The sequence below is a fragment of the Camelus dromedarius genome, chromosome 19 (genome assembly GCF_036321535.1).
Source record: "Camelus dromedarius isolate mCamDro1 chromosome 19, mCamDro1.pat, whole genome shotgun sequence".
NCBI classification, from domain to species: domain Eukaryota; kingdom Metazoa; phylum Chordata; class Mammalia; order Artiodactyla; family Camelidae; genus Camelus; species Camelus dromedarius.
In genome coordinates this window covers 22,600,216-22,625,064 of record NC_087454.1, presented here as the reverse complement: position 1 = coordinate 22,625,064, position 24,849 = coordinate 22,600,216, and the positions used below count along the sequence as shown (strand labels likewise).

Below are 24,849 nucleotides of genomic sequence, written 5' to 3'. Positions count from 1 at the left end.
CTGAAAATCAGATTTCATAAGCCCAGTCTCCTGTTATCCTGAATCGTGCACTGGGGAAGAGGGGAGGGCAGAGGTGGGGGGCTAGCTCTTTTGAGACTATGCAAGTATTGTGAGCAAAGTAAAACCCAAAGTGAAGGATGTGAGGCATTCTGAGTGTGCCTCTGTAGGCTGCAAATGGGTACAAGAGATATAAAGTGTGCAGGAGTGATGAGCGGTTGAGCCAGTGTTTTTCAATGTGAGAAATTCTGTAGCGTGGAATGTGAGGGTTGCCAAGGGAGCCCTCCAGTCTCTTCTTGCATTCCCATGTCTCTGAGCCCGGACAGGTCTCAGGTACTAACTCTGCTGCTGACAGGGTTGGGGGTGGGGACGCTAATGTGGGTCACATGCAGGCTCCATGCGGGATTCAGACACCAAAACAGCCATCTCGCTCCTCATGTTCCTACTTCCTCAGACTACTGAAGTCAGAAGATTCTTGCCATTCCTGAGCTGGTAACAGAGACCCAGACCCAGTGACCTCCTTTTGTTCCTGTCGGGGGTCGCAGCCCCTCTGCAAGTTTAAACTGTTCAAATGAGCTTCGGCTTCATCTCTTAGATATGTCAGTGGAGGACAGGGGAGGGGGAAGGGAGCACTGAGAAGAGTCCACAAGGTGAAAGGGGATGGCCACAATTTCCCTGTTCTCCCACCATGCCATGGGAAGAAAAAAAGTCCCAAAGTAAAGCTGGAGTTTAAAACTGTTCTCTGTTCATAGAGACAGATAGTAGAATAGAGGTTACCATGAGCTGAGGGAGGGGGAGTTGGAGGAGAGGAGGGGGAGTTACTGTTTAATGAGCATGGAGTTTTTCTTGGGGATGATGAAAGATTTGGGGTATAGATAATGGTGAAGGTTACACAACAGTCTGAATTTAATTTATTTGAAGCCATTGAATTGTACATTCAACAAACAGTTAAAATGATAAATATTACTCTATGTCTTCTACCACAATAAAAAAAAACTGCAATAACTTAAAAAAACAAAACAAAACCTTGTTCTCTGCATTTCTTTTGAAACTGACTTCAAATAGACTGGCCCTCAAATCTGTGCAGCTGGATTCTTTGTCAGGAGATCATTATACTTTGCTTTAGGCTGGTGATTGTAGAGAATTATGGATGACAGAAATGATTGAAACTGATTTGTGTCTCAAGTGTTTGAGATTCCTTCATCTCTACCCAATAATGTCTATTCAGGAAAACCTTGTCTTTACCAGTCAGAAAAATAAAAGAAAATGCACAGGCCACCATCTAAAGTGGGCCTGGTTTAAGAAAATCTCTTCTGTGAAATCTCAGATTTGAAGAACAAATTGGTGGCAGATGATTTGCCTTACAAAAGACTGATTCATTTAACAAAAGAGTTTACTCAAAGGTTCCTTTAAGAAGAGAGCCCCCTGGTGCATTTAATATTATTAAATTAAAAAAAAAATCATCCTGACCATTCAAGGACATTGCACTGTAAATATGTGAATGCATTGTATTGTGTTGTAAGAGTGGGAATAAAGAAGTTAGGACTCTTTGACAAATGGACCATTTTGGCCCAAATTAACACAAGGAGGAAACAAGATGAGTGTTCTTGGCTTAAAATCCTGGCGTCTTTCTGGAAAGGCTTTGGGAGTTTGTGATTTATTTAAGACCAGTTAAGCTCAAGGCCCATGATGTGTCCATTTTGAGAACTTAGGGTCGAAGTTCTAACCCTGCTCAGGCTGACCCCCATCACCTGCCCTAATCAAAAAGGCCCTCAGACGTGAGCTCAACTCTGTCCTGTGGTGGCAGAGAAATATATCTGTTGCCAGAAAGCGGATTCTTTCCGGTGATGAAGAATGATCCTTATTTATGTCTGCATAGGTACATTCTGGGACCCATAAAGGTTTAATTGTCCCTCTAACTAGTTTTTAAAAAAAACCCACAAAGAGGCTGCCAGCTTTCCCCAGAGTTTAAAACCAACTGAATGCGGTTCTGTGGAAACTGCTTTAAGTGTGTAACTCGCGCCGTGTCCTGGGGCACAAGGCACGATTGTTTTGGGGGATCGAAAGATGCAGCTCTTAGGAGGACTTTTAAAGTCAGTTTTTGTGGCTTTGGGCTGCTGCTGACCCTGGCTTGCTCTACGGAGAGAGAGAGCCTACCTCTCTCTCACCAGAAGCCTGCCTCTGCTACTCCCAGGGTGCCACTGCCCCCTACTGCCACCTTCTGGGTCAAGGGGACCCCCCCCCCTGCAGGACCCTTAACGTCCTCTCTGCTCTCTCAGAGGTTGTCTTTGCTGGTTTAAAAGACTCGCAGGAAGCTAAGGGCAGAGGAGAGACAGAAAGAGAGGAAACATGTCTATGAGACAAAGAGAAAGACACTGGTACCCGAAACTGGGCCCAGAGAGACACTCCGCCTGACCCCCCAACACTGCTCAACATCCCCCCCCCCCCCCCCGATTTGTGCCTGTTTGTTCCTTCGACAATGATTGACGGGGCACCTACCATGTGAATGAAGTGCATACATTTCCTGCTCTCAGAAACCTCAGAGTCTCTCAGTGGAGTTAAACATTCAGTAAAGGTTAATCATGCAAACAAACGTATAACTGCAAACTGCAGTGACTGCTCTGAAGAAAAAGCACAGGGTGTTGGGAGAAGCTGGCGGAAGGCTGTGGAAGGTTCTGTAAGGAAGTTACGCCTTGTAAGCTTGACCTGAAGAATGACAGTGAGGTGGACGGGGTTAGAGGAAGGAGTAGCATCCCAGATGGAAAGGACAGTACCAGCAAAGACCCCACAGCAGAAAGGCGCAGGGCTGGAGAAGTAGGCAGTCAACGCTGTGCCAGCGTCTTCTTCGTCTTTTCTTTGAGCCCCCTTTCCTGAAAACATTAGGGATGGTTTCCCCACCCATTACGTTGTACTTTGAGCTTCAAAGGGCCTCGTCCAGACTGCCCCCAGGTCACCTCAACTCTTCTCACACTCCTCCTGGGTTCTGTGAAGAAAACACATTTGTCAAAAGACTAAAGCAAATAGTTTGGATGTGCGGTTCTGTACCATAAGGGAGGCTATAATGAAGTCAATCCCAGTTTACACGACTCCAAATGGTTCCATTTAAATGTCCCACCCTGTGTTTACGCGTCCCTACCGCTTTAGTTGACTGTTTATCTTCAGTATACTCTACTCTACTTGCAGTCTTGGCCTCTATGTAACTTCATCTCTTACTTTTTCCATTCTGTGGCCTATCATTTACATTTTTCTTTCGGAAATGTAAATATTTATTTACAGTATTAGCTTTGACTTTTGCTTAGCTCTATATACTATGGAGCGAATGGGCTGCGGTATGAGTTCTAGTCCTGAATTTTCTGTAAACTGATGGTGACGTTAGCCAAGTCATTGAACCTCCCTGAGCCTAAGATGGTTCTTCGTAAAATGAGTTGGTTTTCATTTTTGTTATTTTGTTTTGTTTTAGCTGGCAGATCTGTATTCAGGATTCCTCTTAATTTCTGTGGTTCTGTGCCTCTCACAGACAGCCACCTAGGAGTTCTTTTCCATCCTTCTCTGTATCCAGCCCTCTTTCAGAATGTCTTCGTGGTGGATTGACTTTCTGTATAATTTGTTCTTGTGGGGTAGCATACCCAGGATAGTATGTAACAAATGAGAACAGATCATATTATTGGGCTTGGGTTAAAGTGCACATGTGTGGGGAAGTGGTTGAGAACTAGGAAAATTCTAGCTGCAGGCTTGAAATTCCCTTAGACTGCTTCTCAACCGGGTATATGCACCCGTGGGGCACAGGGATACAGAGGGGTGTGCTAGCAAGTATAGGAAGCTCTTCCTTCTGGAACAAGAATTCTACTCAAAGATGTGAGGAGAGCAAACAGATTTCAGTATTAAAGCAAACATATGACATCTTAGTTTAAAAGGGAAGCTCTGGGCTGGACCGCTTTGGGCACACTGAGATGTGAGAGGAAACAGGACTTCTAATTCTGTCCTTGGGTTGTTTGAGAAATACTCGCCTTTCGGGTCTTTTGAAATATTTGCACTTTAATAGGGTAAAAGTGTTAAGTTACTCAGGAGGGGCACTCCCGCCAAAAAATGGATATATGTGGAAAATCCAATTTCACCCATTAGGAGAGTATAAAGGGATCCTGAAGGTTGATGGGGAGCCAGGCTGAACTCATTTCCAAAGACCAAATCAGTTGCACAATCTGGCTTAAGATTCTGCCTCATGGCTGGGTTTGAACGGATCCAAACATTTGGAAGATCTCTCACCCTTTCTCCAACCTCCAGTACAAAAAAATCCTTTTTTGTACTCCATTCTGGGACTTACTATACCATTATATGTTAGTTATATTTTCTTGTTTATACAGCTTCTCCGCCAGAGTCAGGGAGGTGGCATGAATTAAGAAAATGTATATCTGATCGAGTCAAGACCTGCTTGCCACATGACTCTTGGAAACTCCGTGAAATCTCTCTGATCCCCAGTCTGCTCATCTATTAAATGGTCCAACAGAACACCTGCCTTGCCTACTCAACAGGTAGGATTGTGTGCAAAGCATATGGATTTGCAATGTAAAAGCATTCTGTAGATCATTAAACAAAAATCAGTTATTATTAACTAAGATCCCAAAGGGAAGGAGAGTTTATCTCTCACATCATCTTTCTATTCTCCTCAACCTCTAACTTTTGCCTAGTTGGTTCTAATAACTATTAAAGATAAGATCATGAAATGCTGTCCCCAGGCTGACCCTGAGAAAACTCTAATTCTGTCTTTCTCTCCCACCCCCATCCTTTCCTCCCCTTCTGGTCTCAGTCTCCTCTTTCCCTCCATGTTCTCCCACACCGCTATTTCTTCCTATTGCCCCTTCCAGAGAATTCAGGTTAGAAGACAACACTTAAAGTGGCTGTGTAATACAGAACAATGAACTGCTGGAGTAATTTCATGCGTTAGCAGGGAGAGTTTCATGGCAATGCCACTTTGGTGGGAAAATAAACCGATGTCATTCTGGAAACTCTCCCAGAAATACAAATGCCCAAACAGAATTCTGGAAAGTTTTGTTGTTTTTTTTTTTTTAAAGAGAAATCAACAAGCCAACCTAAATATCACCCGATATAATAATGAAGAATCATATTTTCATTGAATGCTTTGCTGAAGTCATACAACCTCCTCCCCCATCTCCGGGCTTTGGGGTGTAGGCCAGCCCGCTTCATGGTTGATGTCCCTGAGGGAAATACCAGGAAAGGGTGATGAGGAGGAAGGGTCAGGTTTAGTATGTATTGGTTTAAGATACTCTCTGGCTAAACAGTAACTCTGCTAGGCCATTCCCCTCATATCTGCCTGGGCCTCAGAGTGAAGTGGCTTTTCTGAGCCACTTTTTGGACTTCATAATTTTCCCCTTCAAAATGCAGGAGTTGTGCAAGAAAAATCCACATTCCACACTAACAAGGGAAAGGTTATAATGAGAACTTGGTTTCTCACAGGCAGTATTTTTTCATCTTTTATTTCATTTAAAAAAATTTTTTAAGTAAGCTTTTGTGGTAAGAAATCAAGTCAGAGTAATAAAGAAGGATGGGAGAGTGTGGAGTGGAAACTTCCTTTTCATTTTTCCCCCCAAAGTGCAGGGATGAGAGGGGAGGAGGGGGTGTCACTCCAGTTCCTCATATCACTCCAGGGGCAACAGAGCAGACCAGGAACTAAGAAAAGCCACCGGACCTAGGGCCTGGAGCTCAGGGATCAGCTCCCAAGTCACAGACAAGCCTCAGGCCAGGAATTCAGTGGGATGATCCCACACTGCCTCCCAGCCCCCATGCCTGCTCTGACCAGCACCTGGCACGACTTCTCAGTATCCACACCTGTAAAATGGGAGAAGGGCGCTCCTCTCACAATGTGCTTAGGAAACCACCCGCCTTGGTGTGGTTGTTTCTTGGGCATCATGAACAGGCTGAAAATTAAGAAAACACAGTGTTTCATCTCTTCCTAAGTAGATCCAGGTGATCCTTTTCGTGGAGGGTGGAAGATGTCAGGCAGAGAGGGGCCCCAGGGACCAGGTAACCAGAGGTCCTGAAAACTTCGAGCCCTCGAGGACCGAGGCACGAGCCCTCCGCTTCTGCCCCAGGTGGGCCCAATCCTGTTGCCCAGGAGATGAGCGGTGGTTTGTGTTCAAATCCCGGAGTCTACTATCTTGGCGCAGCGGGCGGGTGTGCGCGTGGGGTCCGCCCCTCTCCTCTGCGCTGCCGCCCTGGCCCCGCTAGGCCGTCGCCCCCTGCCGCCCCGCCGCGGTGGTACAGCCCGAGCCTCCAGGTGCGAGGCCGCCCAGCCGACTCCAGAGTGGCTGAGGGCCGCCGCTGAGGAGGTGAGAGGCTATGGGGCCCCACTGGCCGGAGCCCTGCTGGCTTGGGGCGGAAGTTTCGGGCACGGGGACAACCCTTCTGGCCTCAGTTTCCTGGTTGAGCTTCCCTGCGCTTCCCCATCCCCGCTCCTCCAGGCTCCTCTGCCCCTGAGCGTCCCCTGAGAGACCTTAAAGCTGCCCACCCTTCTCTTGGCTTGACCAGGTCGGGCGCTGCCGGCCAGGCCCCAGACCCCCCTTGGTCGTTGGAGAACCTCCTTCCTCGCCGCCCACAACGCCCCATCTCTCCCCAGCCCAGATTTCATCAGCAAAATGCCAGGCGTGGAGGAAGATGTGCCCCTGAAGGAGCCTGGCGTTGCAGAGAGCCGGCCATGTAAGCCCGAAACCTCAGGACCGACGCAGGAAGACAAGAGCAGCCCCGAGGACCACCCTTCCTGTAGGTCAAGCCCCGCGGGCCCCCGGCCCTCGGGGGTGCTTGGTGTGGGGTCAGGTGGGAAGGAGCCCGCGGTCCCGCACTTGTCTCTCCTCCTTTTGGTTTGTTTGCCCTTCACCATATCTGCCCCCACCCCAGTTTCTACTTTCAGGCCCCATTTCCCCTATTGACCAGAAAATCTTGTTAAAGAAGTGAAGGTAGTTACTTGAATCTGACAAGATTTGAGGCTGAGTTAGTTCAGAGCCGTCTTTGTATTCTTTTATTTTAAATTTGTAGGTGGCAAATGGCAGACACCTGGGGTAGATTTTAAAGAACCAAAATGATCCCAGGTGGCCATCCTATTGCGGCATACTGTGTTTTCCACACTTTGGGTCTGAATCTCCCTGGGAGTCATCTTGCATTTCTCTTATAATGATCTCCAGATAATTTAAAAAGCCATCAGTCTGAAGGCCTGTCCACCTACTACAACCTGAGTTAAATTCTCGAAGATTGAAACGGGCAAAATTAGTTGGAGACCTTGCTAGAACCGAATCAAATTTTTTTCTCTTGTAGCCACATGGGGTCGCTGCTGGCTAACGAAAAGCGGCAAGTTGGGTGCTTTGGAATCCGGATAGTACTTAATAAGATAGAACCTGATGTGGGGTGAAAGTCACTTTTTTGGTAAAACAAAACAAAACAATCCCAAGCTATTTAAGTTCTTGAGGTTATTTAAATGAATCCATAGGTAACATAACTCTGTAACCTGAAAAACCAAATTCCTCTTCTAGAAAAAGTTTGAAACGGTACATATTAGGTTGACTTGGTTAAGTTACTTACCAAATTATCTTGAAAATTTCTTTGTCCTTGGGATCTGGATTTTTAAAATCTACTTTAGTTACTTTTTACCTCTCATTTCCCTTTGAGCCTTCCTCGTTCCTGAATTTTATAGCTATAGGCATTGCAAAGTGCTGTGGTACTTTTGAGCAACAGAACAGTCTTGTCAAAGCAGGCCATGAGCTTTGATTTGTTGTAGTTGGAAAGTGTTTCTGTGTATAATATTTCCCTCAGTCCTTCAGTAAGCAGCTACAAGCAGCTCAATCTTCCTTTGAAGATTTTCTCTTAGTTCTGATGTTGCATTAGTGAGTTAGCAATAAATCTATTTATGTATTTAACTGTGTTTTGCCATTTTGGTTGAAACTGAAGACTTCAGAGAGGCTTCAAAAATAAAAGGAACTTCCTGTCCACTTAAGATGTAATTCACTTTAATGTTTACCTAAGGAGAGACTCTGGCTTTTTGGTAAATTTTACAGTCGCCTTTTCCTCTTAACTTTTATTTTGAAATATTTCAAATCTGTTGAAAAGTAAAAAAAAAAAAAAAAAAAAAAAAAAAAAAGAGCCCGCATTGCTAATGTTCTGTTATTTTGTTTTTTCTCTCCTTCTATTATACGTACGTATTTCTTAAAGTTTACAGTCATAACTTTACCTCTAAATACTTCATGTATCTTTTAAGAATAGAGGCATTCTCCTATGAAACCTCTTTTCTGCAATAATTTTATTTTTCCTTTTTACATTTTAAAATCTTTTTACTTATGGAAAACTTAAGCATATACAAAAGTAGAGAGACTGGTATAATGAACCCCTATTTACTCATCACCCAGCTTCAACAATTATCAACTCATGGCCAATCTTAGTTCATTTATATCCCCTCCACATCTTGGAGCCAAATACTTTGCTGTGAACAAATTATGAAGCTTCACTGAAAGACAGTGAGAAAATATGATTTATTATGTACAGCTTCCTTATATATACCAAGTAATCATTATAACCCCCATCTGTGCCTATTATGTGAGAATGCTATCAGCTAGGTCTGTACTAAGAACCTAGATCAGTGGTTCCCAAATGCTAGTGCTGGTTTGTGACAAAATTCTTAGCAATATTTAGTGATACAAAATAAAGGTATTGCAGGGAGTTTTTCCTAAAGCTACACTGATCCAGTTTTAAGGACTATTTATTCTGACAATATTCCCTTTCTACTTTTTTGGAGGTTAAACTACCTTTTCTTTTATGAAATGATTTTGGTTGTGGTAGAGTGGATTTTTTAAATTTGCTTATTTCATACTGTCCATACTTGGCATAACAAAAAGTTGGCAAGTTGTTGTCAGTTGCTCAAAATCTTTTTGGAAATTTTACTAATCTGAAATCCTAAATTCTGGAAACGACTGCTTTAGAAGACCAGTTACATTGACACTGTTCAGCATCATCTGTACGGAGAATATAACTTTCATCAGAGGCAGGAAGAGGAGATTGGAATCACAATACCCTTGGATAACCATTTTTTTCAAATCATAAATTATTCTTTGCTGCTTTATTTACTTAAGAGTTTTTAATCGGTTTCACTTTTTTTTTTTAATGCAATATCTTCTTAGCCCTCCCTTACCCCCATTCTGGGCTGCTCTAGGTTCTATCGTGGGGCCTAGAGTTCAGAAAACAAAAATGACTGGGATGGTTGAATGAGTTTGTGTAAGATCAGTTTGATGAATCTAAATGTGGCTCCTACACAGTAGAATGAATCTCTGAATAAAATAGAAGTTCAGACTGGTGCGGGTTCACTGTTATCCACTGTAAGTTGTTTTTTTTTTTCCTCCAGTTGAGGTATAATTGACATATACTGGTTTCAGGTATACACCATACGTTCCTTTGTCACAGGTGTGATAGATACAGTTAATGATGCTTCCAAGCTGAGCAGTGAGATTGGGATGAATCATGATTTCCACGTGGAAGAAAAAGTTTTGCCTCCAAGCAGGTACAGGCTCTTCTGATTTTCCCCTTTTATTCATTCTGGTGTAGATATTTAGCACTAAGGGCTTCTGACCAGATTTGAGGCATTTTTATTTAATAACGCAATCAGTGTTTGAATATAAGCCATAAAAGCTCTCAGCACTTTAAACAGAAGAGTAATAAGTTAATACTTATTAGTATCAGAGGGTCAAGAAGCAAACTTTATTTAACCAGTGAATAAACCCAAGTATTTAAATTGTTTTTTTTTAATCAAGTAGAATGGGATATATTTGATAATTATTTATTGTTAAGATGTTCACTTTGGGGTCCCAATTAATAATAAAGTACTTAGGGTAGATTTCAGATCTCCTCTGGCAGATGTGGAGGAATTGGCCTATAGTAGTTATCTGTTGCTGCATAACAAACCACCCCCACACTTAGCGGCTAAAACTGTTCATTATCTCACAGTTTCTGTGGGTCAGGGTTATGGGCATGGTTTTTGTGTGCCTCTGGCTCAAGGTCTCTCATGAGGTGCAGTCAGTCTGTTGACTGTTGGCCTGAGCCAGGCCCCCCACTCCCCCGGTTCCTTGTCATCTGGGCCTCCCCACAGGGCAACCAACAACCTGGCTGCTGGCTTCCCTTATTCAGAGTGAGAAAGCAAGGGAGTAAATGTATAAGAGACTGAGACTGTGCCCAGGACAGAAACCAGCCTTTTTGTTACCTAATCTCAGAAGTGACATCCATGGCCTCTGCTACATTTTGTTTTCTGGAAAGGAATCCATAAACCCAGACCACACTCCAGGGTACAGGATTATACCAGGGTGTGAATACCAGGGATCACAGATCTTTGGGGTCGTTTTATCCATTGCCTCCCTCATTGCTTCTATCAGTAACTCTTTTATGTGATCACAGATTAAACAGGCACAGATAAAAAGATTGATTGTTTTTAACTCTCTCTCACCTCATAAATCAGCTTAATTTGTGAATCAGGATCAGAACCCTGTTGATAAATAATGTTCTACCCCCTGCCTCGCTGTGTAACCTGCTTCAGTGTCTGCAGCCTATGAGCAGAGGCCAGGCAATGGATTAGGGCCACAGTTTGCTCTGGCATGGGACTATCAAGCCTTATTTAAAAAAATTTTTTTGGAGGGGGAGCAGAATTAGGTTTTGTTTTTATTTATTTTTTTAATGGAGGTCCTAGGGATTGAACCCGGGACCTCATGCATGTCAAGCACACACTCTACCACTGAGCTGTACCCACCCCCTCATCAAGCCTTATTTTTTATTCTTCTTAGTTATATTGACATTGCAATAAGTAAATAAGAACCATTCAGTAAGTATGACTTGTATAGCTCTGCTGGTTTACTGGCGGTTAAGTGGGTATATTCAGTATCAGATGTTACATTTTAAGATAATTCTACTTTCCTACCAATAGATGGATATGTGATGGCAGCTTGTGATTAGTCAGTTTCCTTGTGATTTGTCAACTTCAGTTACTAAAGTGCTTGTTGTCACAAGTTGCTGCCCTCATCGTTATGCTCTGACTTGCCCTTGCTAGCAGATGTCCATGCCAAGCACAGGTTCTCAGGGAACAGGTCTTCACCAAAACCCAGACCTTCTAGCATGTCTGTCACTGCTTAGATATGACAGGAGAACAAATGAGTAGAGGAAATGAGAGAGGGAGAAATAAAGCAGAGGAAATAGTACTACTCACAGCTGGGTTTTCAAGTAAGGTAATAAAAAATTTATGTCAAGAAAAATGTTGAAATTGAGTTTGAGGTTACTCTTTATTGGCAGTTGGTTTGCTTTGGGCTCAGGATGATGTTAATTACAATTGTAGGTTCCTAAGGGAAATCCCACGTTTGGGCATTCATTCATCAGGCATTTATTGTGTCCTTAGTATGTGGTGGACAAAATGCTGAATCCTGGGGATAGATACAGCTACAGCTATAAGTAAACAAGGCACTTGTTTGTAGGAGAGACCATTGAATAACAGAAAATGATAAGTTCACTCATAGCTGTGTGTATAGAGTTTAATGAAAGTTCTCAGCTGCCCAAGCATCAGAGAAGATTTATCTACGGAGGAAGAATTTGCCTGCTGAAGACTTGAGTCTTAGAGGTGGTCTAGGTGGGAAAGAATGCTCCTGGCAGAGGAAACATGTTGGAGGCAGAGTGGTCGTAGAATATGGTATGAGCTTAACAAATAACTTGGTGTGGTTGAGCACAAGGTAATTTGAGGCAGAAGATCAATTGGAAAGGAGGCAGAGCAATATCAGGAAGAGTCATATAAGCCATTTATGCTGCTGGTGACGGGAAGCCCTAGAGAACTCTAAGTGAGCATGACCTCATGATAAGAATTGTATCTTAGAAAAATAATTGATTTTTGAATGAATTGGTGGAGAACAGATTAAGAAGGGACAAGATTAAAGGAAGAGGGGCCAGTTAATGGCCTGTTGTAGTAGTTCAGGTAAGAGAAAATGTAGGAGGGGATGGATTCCAGAGACATTAAAAAAAAAAACAATTTATGGAACTTGGAAGATGGATAGGATAAATAGGATGAGGAGGAAAGCTGTAAGTACAATCTGGTACACAATAGAATAGATTATAGTTGGTTACCTCTGATTCATATTGGTGTGTGGGGAGAGGAATTTTGATTTTTGTTTTCATTCCTCTTTGTATTGCTTGTTTTTTGTTTTATAAGGAGCTTGCATTACTACTGTACGGAGGTACTGGGAATGAACCCAGCATCTCGTGCATGCTAAGCAGGCGCTCTACCGCTGAGCTGTACCCTCCCCTTAACTACTGTATTTTTTTTAAGGGGGTACGTTTATTTCAAGAAAAGTAATGAGTATTTGGCAGTCACTAGGTGCAGCCTTGGAATTTTCAAATGATTCTTTTTCTTCTTATTAGTCTAACTGCAGAGGTCGGAGACCTCATTTAAATAAGCATTCAGAGAAAAATTGCTTCTTAAAAAATTAATAGACCAATTTTTAGAACAGTTTATTTTTACAAAAAATGATGGAAAATACAGAGAGTTCTCACCTTCTTACTCTTCTCCAGCAGTTTCCTGTTATCTACATCTTATATTAGCATGGTATATTTGTTACTATTGATCCAGTATGAATATATTATTAACTCAAGTTTACATTGGGGTTCAATTTTTGTGTTACGTATTCTATGGGTTTTGAAAATCTATAATGATATGTAGTCATCATTTCTGTATCATACAGAGTAATTTCACTGCCCTAAAAATCCCATGTGTTTTACATATTTGCCCTTCCCTTCCTCCCCTTGAGGCCCTTGGCAACCACTGATCTTTTTACTGTCTTCATAGGTTTTCAGAATTTCTTATAGTTGGAATAATACAGCATGTAGCCTTTGCAGATTGGCTTCTTTCATTTAGCAATATGCACTGAAGTTTCTTCCATGTGTTTGAGGGGCTTGCTAGCTCATTTCTTTTTAGTGCTGAATAATATTCCATTGTCTCGATGCACCACAGTATATTTATCCATCACCTACAGAATGACATCTCGGTTGCTTCCAAATTTTGGCAGTTATGAATAAAGCTGCTATAAATGTCCATGTGTACATTTTTGTGTGGCCATGTTTTTGGCTCCCTCACTTAAACACCAAGGAGTGCCATTGTTGGATTGCATGGGAAGAGTATGTTTAATTTTGTAAGAAACTGCCAAGCCATCTTCCAGAGTGGCTGTACCATTTAGCATTCCTACCAGTTCCTATGGCTCCATGTCCTTGTGAGCATTTGGTGTTGTCAGTGTTTTGGATTTGGGCCATTCTAATAGGGTGTAGTGGTACCTCATTGTTACTTTCATTTATAATTCCCTAATGAGATGTGAGGTTGAACATATTTTCATATGCTTATTTGTCATCTGTATTTCTACTTTGGTTCAGATCTTTTCCTGTTTTAAAATTGGGTTGTTTTCTTATTGTTGAGTTTTAAGAGTTCTTTGTATATTTTGATATAGTCCTTTATCAGATGTGTGTTTTGCAAAGATTGTAGCTTGTCTTCTCATTCTCTTTAAATGTCTCTCACAGAGCAGTTTTTAATTTTAATGAAGTCCAACTTACCAATTTTTTCTTTCATGGATCTTGCTTTTGGTGTTGTATCTAAAATGTTGTTGCCAAGCCCGAGGTCACCTAGATTTCTCCTGTTATCTTCTGGAAGTTTTAGAGTTTTATGTTTTACGTTTAGGTCTGTGATCTATTTGTGGAAGCTATAAGGCCTATATTTAGATTCATCTTTTTGCATGTGGATGTCCAGTTGTTCCAGCACCATTTGTTGAAAAGACTGTCCTTTTTAATTGAATTGCCTTTACTACCTCTTTTTTTTTTTTTAAGGGGGAAAAAAGACTGATGTTTCTGACTTCTGTGACTGGCCACATGGTAGTGCCACTGAGGTTGGGAATACTGGAGGAGCAGGTTTGGAGAGGAAGACGGTGAATTCAGTTTTAGACCTGCTGATTTGGGAGTATCTACAGATAATCGGGTGTTATCACAGAAGGAAATCCCTTTCCTAGATTTTACATCTACAAGACAATGAAAGATCATTTAGTTCATTGCCATATGTATACATAAAGGGAAACTAAGTCTCATCTTTTCTAGGCTAAAGGCAGAATCAGTGTTAAAGTTCCGCCTGACCTCTGCTCAGCTTTCTTCCTAGCAAGGGGAGGGCTGCTCTGGAACCTGCTGAGCCCTTCTGAGAGGCAGTGCTTGGGCCCCTGACATCCAGGTCTAGCCCCAGCTTGTTAACTCTGCTGACATCCAGACATAGCTCCTGGCTTTCCTCTGTCAGTGTAATGTTGGTTTTTTGTTTTTTTTTTTTTTTGTCATATCAAATGTTATTTGGGGTTTAGGAGATAATGACCTTATGGTAGTTTCTGAGTAGAGAAAAAAGTAATTGTTATTTGGCCCTCTTACAGTCTGGAAGGCAGAGTCAAGGAGACAATACACAATGCCTTTTGGGATCATCTGAAAGAGCAGCTATTAGCTGCTCCCCCAGACTTCAGCTGTGCTCTTGAACTTCTAAAAGAAATTAAAGAGGTAAGTGACCGACTTTCCATTTGTAGACATCCTCAGCTTACTGGAATGTCAGTGGCTAGCAAACCCTAACAGAACATGGTCCATAAATCAGAGTCTAATCAAGAAATGGAAATCACATAGTAATTTCTTTTTTTTTTTCCTTTTTCAGTTTTATTAGGTAAAATTATTACGGTTTGACTGCATACATACATTATATTGCATGTAAATACATATATACAATATACGGCACTTTTTTTAGTTTACATATATGTACTGATTATTTCTAAGAACAGATTAGAACTTTAGCTTTTTAAATGTAGTTATCAAAGAATAAAGCCAGCCACAAAATAAGAATCAACAGAATGTGGTAATCCAGTCATAAAGGACAGTCAAATATGCTTACACATATTCAAGAAATCAGTCATCTAAGTTATAAATAATAAGTAGTTCATTTATCACACAGTAATTTCAACAAGGAACTTTTAATATAAAAATTATAACAAGGAATTGGAGAAATGAAGGCTTTGGATTAGTAAGAAGCAAAACTCTACTGGAATATCCGATTTAAGGAGAATCCACCGTACAACTAGGGCTGAGTTACAACACCCAAGGATTCGGTTCTTCCTTTGAAAGGCTCGGCTGTGCCAGGGGAAGCTGCTGGCCTGCGTGTGCTGCTGAGCACCGGGCACTGCAGGAGCCGGGTGCTGGAGTAGTCGCTTGTGCTGCGGAGCCTGGCACTGCCTGCAGGAGCCCAGCACCCGAGAAGCCCCTCAGGCTGTAGGAGCCAACTGCTGGCAGAGCCATGCAGACTACGGGAGCCTGCCATGGCGCATTCCAGAACCAGGAGGAAAAGCTCTTGCCTTTTGCACTGTCTTTCTATTGTGTGGTAGACACACCCTAAGGTGACCCCCAGTGATCCCTCGTATAATCCCCTCTCCTTGAGTGTAAATGAGACCTGTAACTTGCCTTTAATCAATAGAACCTGGCAAAGATGATGGGAGGTCACTCCGAGGACTGCGTTTCATTATGTAAGACCTTAGCAGACTGGAGAACTTCCAGCTGGCCTCGAAAAAGCAAATGTATGTTGTGAACTGCTTATGGAGAGGGCCACATGGCAAGGAAATGCAGGTGGTCTCTAGGACCTGCAGGCAGCATCCAACCAACAGCTGGTAAGAAGCCGGGGCCTTCAAGTATACAGCTGTAAAGAAATGAATTCTGTCAACATTGCGAATGAGTTTGGAAACAGATCCTTCCCCAGTTAAGTTTCCAAATGAGAACACAGCCAGCCAACACCTTGACTGCGACCTTACAAGATCCTGAACAGAGGATCTGGTTAAACTGTTTCTGGACTCCTGACCCATAGAAACTGAGATAACAAATGTATATGCTGCTTTAAGCCCCTAGTTTGTGGTAACTTATTATGCAGCACAGAAAACTACTTAATGGTGCCATCTACAAATGAAGCTTAAAATTGTGCCATGTGGTAAAGGAAAAATATTTAAAGGAATTAGTCCATTTTATCAGAGCAGAGAAAAGAAGGATGGATTTGAGAGGCAGTAAATTGATAAATGTCACATTCCATTCCTTTGTCTACTCAGCTTCCATATTCACCCTTCTTACACACATTCGAATTCCTGAAAAGAACCCTGTCGTTACCTAGTAAGACATGGCTATCTGTCCTGCAAGTTTCATCCTTTCTTCAAAATGAGACTCACAGTTTCAACAGTTGTTATATCCACTGCTGTCTGTAATATTCCACAAACTCAGTCACGGTCACACTGAACCTTCTGTTACCTACAGGCCAAATTGTAAAGTTAACTTCCAACAACCTATCTATAAAATAATAATGGGAAGGAGAGAGAAGAAAATGGTTAGCATGTGCAGATAAACCCATGCCTGTAACAAGCAAAGGGAAAATCTGTGGTTTTGTTTCTGTAATTGGTCAAAGGCTATAGTTGATACCTGTGGCTTCCTTTTACTATCCATTCCATATTCCCCTGTCCTCAGCTGTTGACGTCCTTTACCTGGCGGAGTGTCCCAAACCTTCACTGCCAAAGAGTCCGAGTCCTCAGGCATTTTGCTTTTGTTGTTTGTATGCTGTGGTTTTCCATTAACATTTATTGTTGGGTACGGAAGGACCAAGAGGCACCTCAGGATCTTCTGGGTTCCAGACGCAGTCCTTGCCCCACTGTGTAGCAGCAACCTGCTTTCTCCTTGGTACTCAGGAGCAGTTATTCTCGTCAGTAGAGTATCTCCTTTTGACCTTGTTGGTCCAGTGGCACAGGGAGCCCCAAGTGACCTGGGGGCAGTCTCATCTTCACATTCACTGGAACCAGTGCAAGCATTCCTCCCAAATCAGCAGAGCCCATAGTTGTCAGGGTGGGAAACGGAAATTCTGTGAACAGGTTATTAGGTATAATCGTGAGAGGGACCAGTCTTACTTTCACTCCTTGATTCCTGGGACCGTGTATTCTGGATTTGGGGACCAGCACTGTATATTGGTTTTGATGCAAAGCATATATTTATTGCACCTTGTAAGATAGAGCCTCTTCCTTTCAGGATATTGTCTCTCAACGCTGTAATTGAGTCTTTAATAAGCCATTCCACTTTGCAGTTAAGACCAGTCGATTCTCCATTGGAGGGGTGTGGGTATGAGCCCATTGCTGCACTTTCTTGGCTGTAAAATGAATTCCTAGATCAGATGCATTTCTATGGGGCATGCCAGGACCCAGGCATTCTGTGAGCATGTGGAAGTCAGTGCTAACAGAAGTACTGCGGACAGGGAAGATAGTCCATATCCAGAACGTATGTCTAGTCCATCGAGGATGAATCTCTATCTCTCAATGATGGAGGAGGGCTAAAGAAAGTGTCTGCTACTAGGTGGCTGGCTGATCCTCCCTGGGAATGGTGCCACACTGCACACTTAGTTTAAAATTTTTAAAATTATGTTAAACATAAACTTTTTACCATTTTAATAATTTTAAGTGTTAAAATTCAGGGGCATTAAGTATATTCACAGTGTTGTGCAGCCATCACTGCTCTCCACTTCCAGAATGTTTTCATCTTTCTGTACAGACACTCTACCCATTAAACAATAAACTCCTTGTACCCCTCTTCCCCTGGTGTCTGGTAGCCTCTATTTTACCTTCTGTCTTTCTGAATTTGACTACTTTGGGTACCTCATATAAGTGGAATCATACAACATTTGTCCTTTTGCATATGGCAACTTTCATTTGGCATGTTTTCAGGGTTCATTCACATTGCATTGTGGATCAGAATTTCATTCCTTTTTATGGTTGAATAATATTCCATTGTATGGTATACCACATTTTGTTTATCTTTTCATTTGTTGATGGATGTTTGTGTTGTTTTTACATTTTTGCTATTCTGAGTAGTGCTCTGAATATTCGTGTACAAGTCTCTGAACATCTTTTCTCTTACATTCTTTTGAGTATATCCCCAGGAGTGGAATTGCTGAGTCATAGGGTCATTCTGTTTAATTTGTTGAGAAACCACAGTGGCTTACCATTTTACATTCCCACCAGTAATGTATGAGGGGTCCGATTTCTCCACATTTTCACTTATTTTTCAATGTTTATTTTCCTTTAAAAAAAACTGCAGACATCTTAGTGGGTACAAGGTGGAATCCCACTGTGGTTTTGATTTGCATTTCCCTGATGCTCGTGATGTTGAGTGTCTTCCTGTGCTTGATGCTGTCTTACAGGTCTTCTTTGTTTACTCAAGTCCTTTGCCCATTTTATAATTGAGTTGTCTTTTTGTTGAGTTGTAAGAGTTCTTTAGATATTCTGGATACTTGTGTTAAAATGATTTGCAAATATTTTTTTCCATTCTGTGGGTAGTCTTTTTCTTGATAGTGTCTTTTGATGCACAAAAGTTTTAATTTTAGTGAAGTCCAATTTATCCAGTCTATGGTTGCTTCTGCTTTTGGTGTCATATCTTGCCAAATCCAAGATTATGAAGATTTATCCCTATTTCCTTCTAAGAGATTCAGAATTTTAGCTCTTATGTTAAGGTCTTTGATCCATTTTGAGTTAATTTTTTTAATATGGTGTAAGGTAAGGTTCAACTTCATTCTTTTGCATATGGATATCCAGTTTCCTCAGCACCATTTTTTGAAAAGATTGTCCTTTCCCCATTGAATGGTCTTGGCATTGTTTTCAAAAATTATTTGCCCATATATGCAGGTTTTACTTCTAGGCTCTCTGTTTTAGTCTGCTCTCTGTGTCTGTCCTAGTACCAGTATATGCTTGGGGTCTCATGGGCCATTTTCATCTGATGATGGATTGCTGTGTGGCATGTCCAATCTCGTGGCTAGGTAGGTCAGACAACATTACCTGGTGTCCTATGGTGAGGTGTTTACTTTCTGCGAAGGCCCAGGAGGAAACCAGAAGCTGTTTCTCAAAAGGCAAATAGTTATCTGCAGAAGAGGGCATAGATTTGCTCCCAAATCCTAGAAGTCTGTGCTGTGATGCTTCTGTTGTTGCTTGCCAGAGGCTCAGTACAGCATCCTTACTTGCCAGGGACACTTCAGGTGTCCTTGAGTCTGCTGGATCAGAAGGCCTAAATGGTAGAGTGGCTTGTACAGCAGCCTGAACTTGCTCAGAGCCTAGTCTTACTCTGGTTCCACTTGAAATTGGCAACCTGGTGAGTAACTCTCAGTAAGTGCTGCAGGAGCAAACTCAACGTGGTGTGTGTTGCTTTGAAAATCCAGAGCCCAACTAGTGTTGTGGGGTTTTTTTTTTTTTTTTTTTTTTTTCCCGTGAGGTTGGTTTAAGGTGTAGCAATTTACCTTTCACCTTGGAGGGGATAGCTGACACCTTCAGACCACTGAAACTCTAGCAACTTCACTGAAGTGATAGGCTCCTCAATTTTTGTAGGGATTATCTGCCATTCTCTAGTTTGCATGTTTTTCTAAAGCATCTAAAGTACTTGCTACTTCCTGCTCATCAAATCCAGTGGCCGTGTGGCCATTTGAGTTCAAACTTCACTTATGGTACCAGTTTTGCATCAGTGAGGGACCAGTCAGGTGAAAGGAACCACATAGTAATTTGAACAGAGAGAAGTTGCTGTGCTACAGGAGCCTGCTGAGAGGAGGACCCCAGAGCCAGGGAGGAAGACCTCGTCCTCTTGCAGGGCTCTCACTAGCACCCTCTACCAGCAGAACTTAAACATGGGCCAGCCGGCAAAGGCTCAATACTTAAAGGGCCCAGCTCCACTTTCACAGAGATGGCACTGAGGGGTAGATTGGAACTGGGAGGCTCCAGATTGATAAGTGGCATAGTTTGTCATTTAAATCAATAGTATGGAGCAACTTTTATTTAAGATGAAGCTGACTGTTGGGATCTTGCTGTGACCACACAATATTCCTTTAAATTAAGCAGCCCTAAAAAAAACCCAAACTGCTGGAAAAATGAAAAAACAAAAACAGCAAAAAAAAAAAAAAAAAAAAAAAAAATCCCCAGCCCTATCCCTCACTACCACCCTATTCTGTGTGTTACAAAGGCACAGAGATGAATGAGTCTCTGTCCACAGGGAACTTATATTTCTGGGTCAATAGACTATTTCAAAGGACTCTTAACAGTTCCTTTGCTTGTTTCATCCTTGCCCTGTGAAGTAAAATAATCCCAGAAATGCTTGCTTTGGTAGGTTAAGAGTACCTCATCACCATGTGACAGTGTGCATTTTATGTTTGTTGTACCTTGTGTTTCTTTTTACCATACTTCTTGGTTTTGCTCATCTCTTTATCTCATTCTACATAGAAAATGATACACTACTGCTATAACTGATCCCCTAAAGCCTTGAACTATCATTAGCCCCTAAACAATGATAAATAACATCCTGTAGGAAATTTAGGGACCAGACTTCTTGATCCTTAAAAGACACAGGCTGGGATTTCTTTGGCTAAAGGTGCTGGCCACTAGAGAAAGGCTGGGGCTCTAAACAGAACGCAGCTCCTTCTATGACTTTCTTTCCTGGGCAGATCTTGCTGTCACTGCTGCTGCCACGCCAGAACCGCCTACGAAGTGAGATAGAAGAAGCCCTGGACATGGACCTCCTCAAGAAGGAAGCAGAACATGGGACCCTGAATGTCCCTCATCTCTCTAAGTACATTCTCAACATGATGACTTTGCTGTGTGCACCAGTTCGAGATGAAGCAGTGCAGAAACTGGAGAACATCACAGACCCTGTTCGCTTACTGAGGTGTGAAACTTGACTGCTGTTTCTTGAAACCTGCCTCAGCCCCTGGGCCAGGCACTGGGTTGCAGCCTCTGTCTGGGCTGGCGCTTCCCTACTGAAGACCTGACTAACTCCTCTTTTCTCTGGCCTGTTAGCTTTTCTTTTCCAAAGATGGCCTTAGATTGATCAGGCCCCCTGTGTACCATCCTACCATAAATCACTGGAGTATGAAATCCTTTATTCCAAGGAATTCAAACCTCTCTTTCTCAGGTTTTCTCATTGCAGTTCACACAATGAGGGGACAAGGATGGGAGGTTATCCCTTTTTCATAGCTATAGAAACCAAGACCCAGAAAATGGAAAAAAAAAAAAAAAAGTGACCCCAGAATATTGTCAGAAATAGCATCACCTCTAACCCGACTTCCCAGGGAGATTTGTTGGCATGCTGGTATGTCTCCTTCCAGTGACTGCCTTTCTTAAGAGACAACAGAATGGCTGTTGTGGAATGGTCTGAAGGCCTCAAGGTCCAGAGACTTCTCTGTTCCTAGCTCTGCCACTCACTGTCTCAGGGCCTTGGGTCCTGGACCACAGTGCCAGGAGGCAGGACTGAGTTGGTTTTAAAGCCCCTCCTGACTCCAGAGTACAGTGACTGAATGTGCCGTGGGTAGGTTCCCCTCTCATTGGATTTCCTTTCCTAGTATAAATCTCCCATTTCCTCCTGTGCCAGGGGGATCTTCCAGGTTCTGGGCCTGATGAAAATGGACATGGTGAACTACACTATCCAGAGCCTTCAGCCCCAACTGCAGGAACATTCCATTCAGTATGAACGAGCTAAATTCCAGGAACTCCTCAACAAGCAGCCTCGTACGTATATGATTAGAGGGCAGGAGTGGGAAGTAAGACTTTGAGTCTGACTTTTATGACATGAGAGGGTATTCTGCAGCTTTGAGGAACAGAAAGTTTCTTCCTCAAGTAGGGGCAGCAGAAAGAAGAGTAATCTAAGCCAGAAAGACCCCCCACCAAGCACTTACTTACCAAGCAGGAGGGCATCTTGCACCTTAGTTTTGAAGCCTCGGGGATGCAGAGGCTGAGAGTGCTCGCACATGCTCTTCCTGTCACAGGCCTCCTCGATCACACCACCAAATGGCTGGCCCAAGCAGCGGCAGACCTCTCCATGCCGCCTCCCTCCTGCCCGGACACTCCCAACTCCTCCAGTGGGGTCAGCTCCTCTCCAAGCGAAGCAGCCATCAGCCCAGAGCCCCTCAGCCCTGCGATGGTCCTGTCCCAGGGCTTCCTGAACCTCCTTCTCTGGGACCCTGAAGATGAAGAGTTCCCGGAGGTAGGACTTGTGGGGCATTGCCCTGTGGTCGGATTCAGGACTTCCACGAGGACCTTCCTCTCCTGACAGCCTGCTCTGCCTGCTTCCCCAGACCCTGCTGATGGATAGAGCCTGGCTGCAGGAGCTGGAGGCCCAGCTGAACCAGTTAACCATCCTGGCCTCAGTCTTGCTAGTGGCCAGCAGTTTCTCTGGCAGCGTTCTGTTTGGCTCACCTCAATTTGTGGATAAGCTGAAACGTACAACCAAAGCCCTGATGGAGGAGTTTAACTCCAGGTGAGGTGCATGGATCTTTTTTTAGAGTAATGATGGGTGGTTTGAGGACCCAGGCAGATAATGAAAGATTGCTTATGTTCCACCAGAAACCACAGAAACGGTCCTTTGGAACCATCCACAAAGATTGTTCATATCTTTCCATAAGTGGTCTTGAGGCTTATGACAAAGAAAAATAAAACTTTCTTCCAAAAGGGTAGTATGGAGGACAGTTTACTACAAAATGATTCATTACCTTGTTTGCTCTGAAGGAGTCCTGATCTAGTTGAGTGGTCTGGTCGTAAGTATATCTAGGAGTTGACCAGTCAGCATTATTGATTGAATATCCACTGAATGCAGGGTGTCACCCCAAAGGGAAAAGAGGCATCAGAAGGCCAGGTTTGTCATTGTAGTTGGTGAGAGTAGGACAAACGTCCATGGAAAATGCCCAAGAAAGTGTTAGAAATGTGTATGTGAAAATAAATTCCATGGGGCTAAAAAATACTGATGGATAGCAAGCTCCTGTCCAGAGCTGAATTTATATAGTTAATCTTGTTTTCTAAGAAGAACAAGGTAACATATGTAGAGAAAAGTCAGTATCGAGAGGGTGACAGTGAAGACACTGAGCCTACCCACTGGGCTCTGTGCTCCCAGGGCCTGGAGTGAGGGCAGGAGGATGGGTGGGGGCCCAGCCTCTGGTACAGAGCTTCCCGGGCTCAGGGCCACCCCTTGGGTACCAGCGCACTCTCCTTCATGGTCTAGGCCTGAGGAGGAGGCTATGGTGACTGTGAGTGAACGGGTGTCTCAGGAAATCCATCAAAGCCTCAAGAACATGGGCCTTGCTGCTCTGAGCAGCGACAACACCGCATCTCTGATAGGACAGCTCCAGAATGTCGCCAAGAAGGAGAACTGTGTCCGCAGTGTCATTGGTGAGCGCGCATGGGGGGTGGTGAGAATACTGAGGGGAGGGAGAGGCAGATCCCGACCCCGGAAGTCGGTTTCTGAACTGGTTAACAATAAAAGGCAGGATGATTGGGCAAGGCACTGTGTAGGTTTTAGTTTTTGTAAAATGCTGCGTTGAAAATACGTCCCTTTTAGTTTAAAGACTGACTGTGCAGTTCTAAGGAATAGTTGCACCCAAGAATTCATGACTTCTAGGTGTGGCATACTGGCCAGCCAACCTGGTTAAGTCATCTCTGGCCTTCTGGGTCATTTTTGGACTGCAGTCCAAGACATGTGACATCCCCCCCACCCCACTGCCAAGAAACTGATGCTGAATTAGGCTGGAGGACATCTTCCCGAAGCAGGAATTTCCTGTCCCATGTTGGAATGGAGGCTGTGAACTTGACCTTGCTCTTAACCTCTGCCATCTGATGGGTCAGTCTAAGATTCCCCTGTTATGTCAAATACTAGGATCTAACTGATGGGATACAATCTTTTGAATCGAAATTCACTAGCCCACTAATTTTTGATCTTTGCTTTGTCCTTAGGAACTAGGTAGCAGCCCCCTTCCCAAACAAAACAAATTTCCTTATCTCTAGGTGAGTGGGTAGGTCAGTGACTACCTCAGTTAACTTAGAACTTGGGTGAGTGGCGTGCAGGGGCAGTGTTTTTCCCTGAAAGTTGTTAGCCTTCTCCCTTCTCACTGTCTTCTCCTGCTCACAGATCAGCGGATCCACTTGTTCCTTAAATGTTGTCTGGTTCTTGGTGTGCAGCGTTCTCTGCTCGACCTCCCTGGAGGCCTGACTCTCATTGAAGCAGAACTGGCAGAACTTGGCCAAAAGTTTGTCAACCTAACACACCACAATCAGCAGGTGTTTGGCCCCTACTACACGGAGATCTTAAAAACGCTCCTTCCCCCAGCTCAGGCACTGGAAACAGAAGTGGAGTCTCTCTGATGGCACCGGCTCCAAGCCCTGGCTCCTTGGACCCAGGAGAGAAGCCCATCATTTTTTTTGAGGGGACGTCATCAGTGACCAGCAGGGCAGCGAGCCCTCTCTGCTTCTGTGGCCAGTACACCACTCTGTAGTGACCAAGCATGTAAACACCAACTGGCCCAAACTCTTGCTAATAAACTTCTGAACTGCAAGCAAACCTCCACTCTTACTGTGCTGCAGCTGTGGCCAGGCCCTGTGTCCTCGACCCCCAGCTAGCCGAGAAGCCGGCAGGCCCCGGTTTTTCCCTAGATGCTCCCTTCAGCACACAGAGCTGAGAAGCCCAGACACCAGGTAGTAATGTTATTTTCTCTAAGGGTAAAGCATTTCTCTGAGAACTGGGTGTAATTATCCAAAATGTGAGTATATGGGCTTCTCTGGAAGTCAGAAATTTGTCCAGTTTAGTGCAGGATTGGGCATGATTGAAGAAAGTGGTTAGAAACCTCATTTCCACGACCAGATTCCCCTGAAGGTTTCAAATGAAGCAACAAGAAGGCGAGAACAGAAAGAGCCTCCACTTCCTCTTCTGTCACAGGGAGTCTGAAGCGGGGAGCCTGTGGGGGCC

At 43.4% G+C, this 24,849-nt stretch overlaps 1 protein-coding gene across 2 annotated transcripts; it reads left to right on the top strand.

The window, feature by feature from the left end:
- The first annotated feature begins 4,371 nt into the window (after positions 1 to 4,371).
- TCP11 (t-complex 11) lies at positions 4,372 to 24,439 on the top strand. 2 transcript variants are annotated; one of them, XM_064476409.1, is made up of 10 exons: positions 4,372 to 4,526; positions 6,629 to 6,771; positions 9,454 to 9,550; positions 14,466 to 14,586; positions 20,567 to 20,787; positions 21,490 to 21,626; positions 21,884 to 22,101; positions 22,193 to 22,374; positions 23,113 to 23,279; positions 24,016 to 24,439. In XM_064476409.1, exons 2-10 carry the CDS (start codon positions 6,648 to 6,650, stop codon positions 24,246 to 24,248), a joined length of 1,500 nt encoding a protein of 499 aa, XP_064332479.1. In that variant the 5' UTR covers positions 4,372 to 4,526; positions 6,629 to 6,647; the 3' UTR covers positions 24,249 to 24,439. The 2 variants fall into 2 exon arrangements, with proteins under 2 accessions (XP_064332479.1, XP_064332480.1); XM_064476410.1 differs by lacking the exon at positions 4,372 to 4,526 and adding an exon at positions 6,329 to 6,341.
- Positions 24,440 to 24,849: the final 410 nt, after the last annotated feature.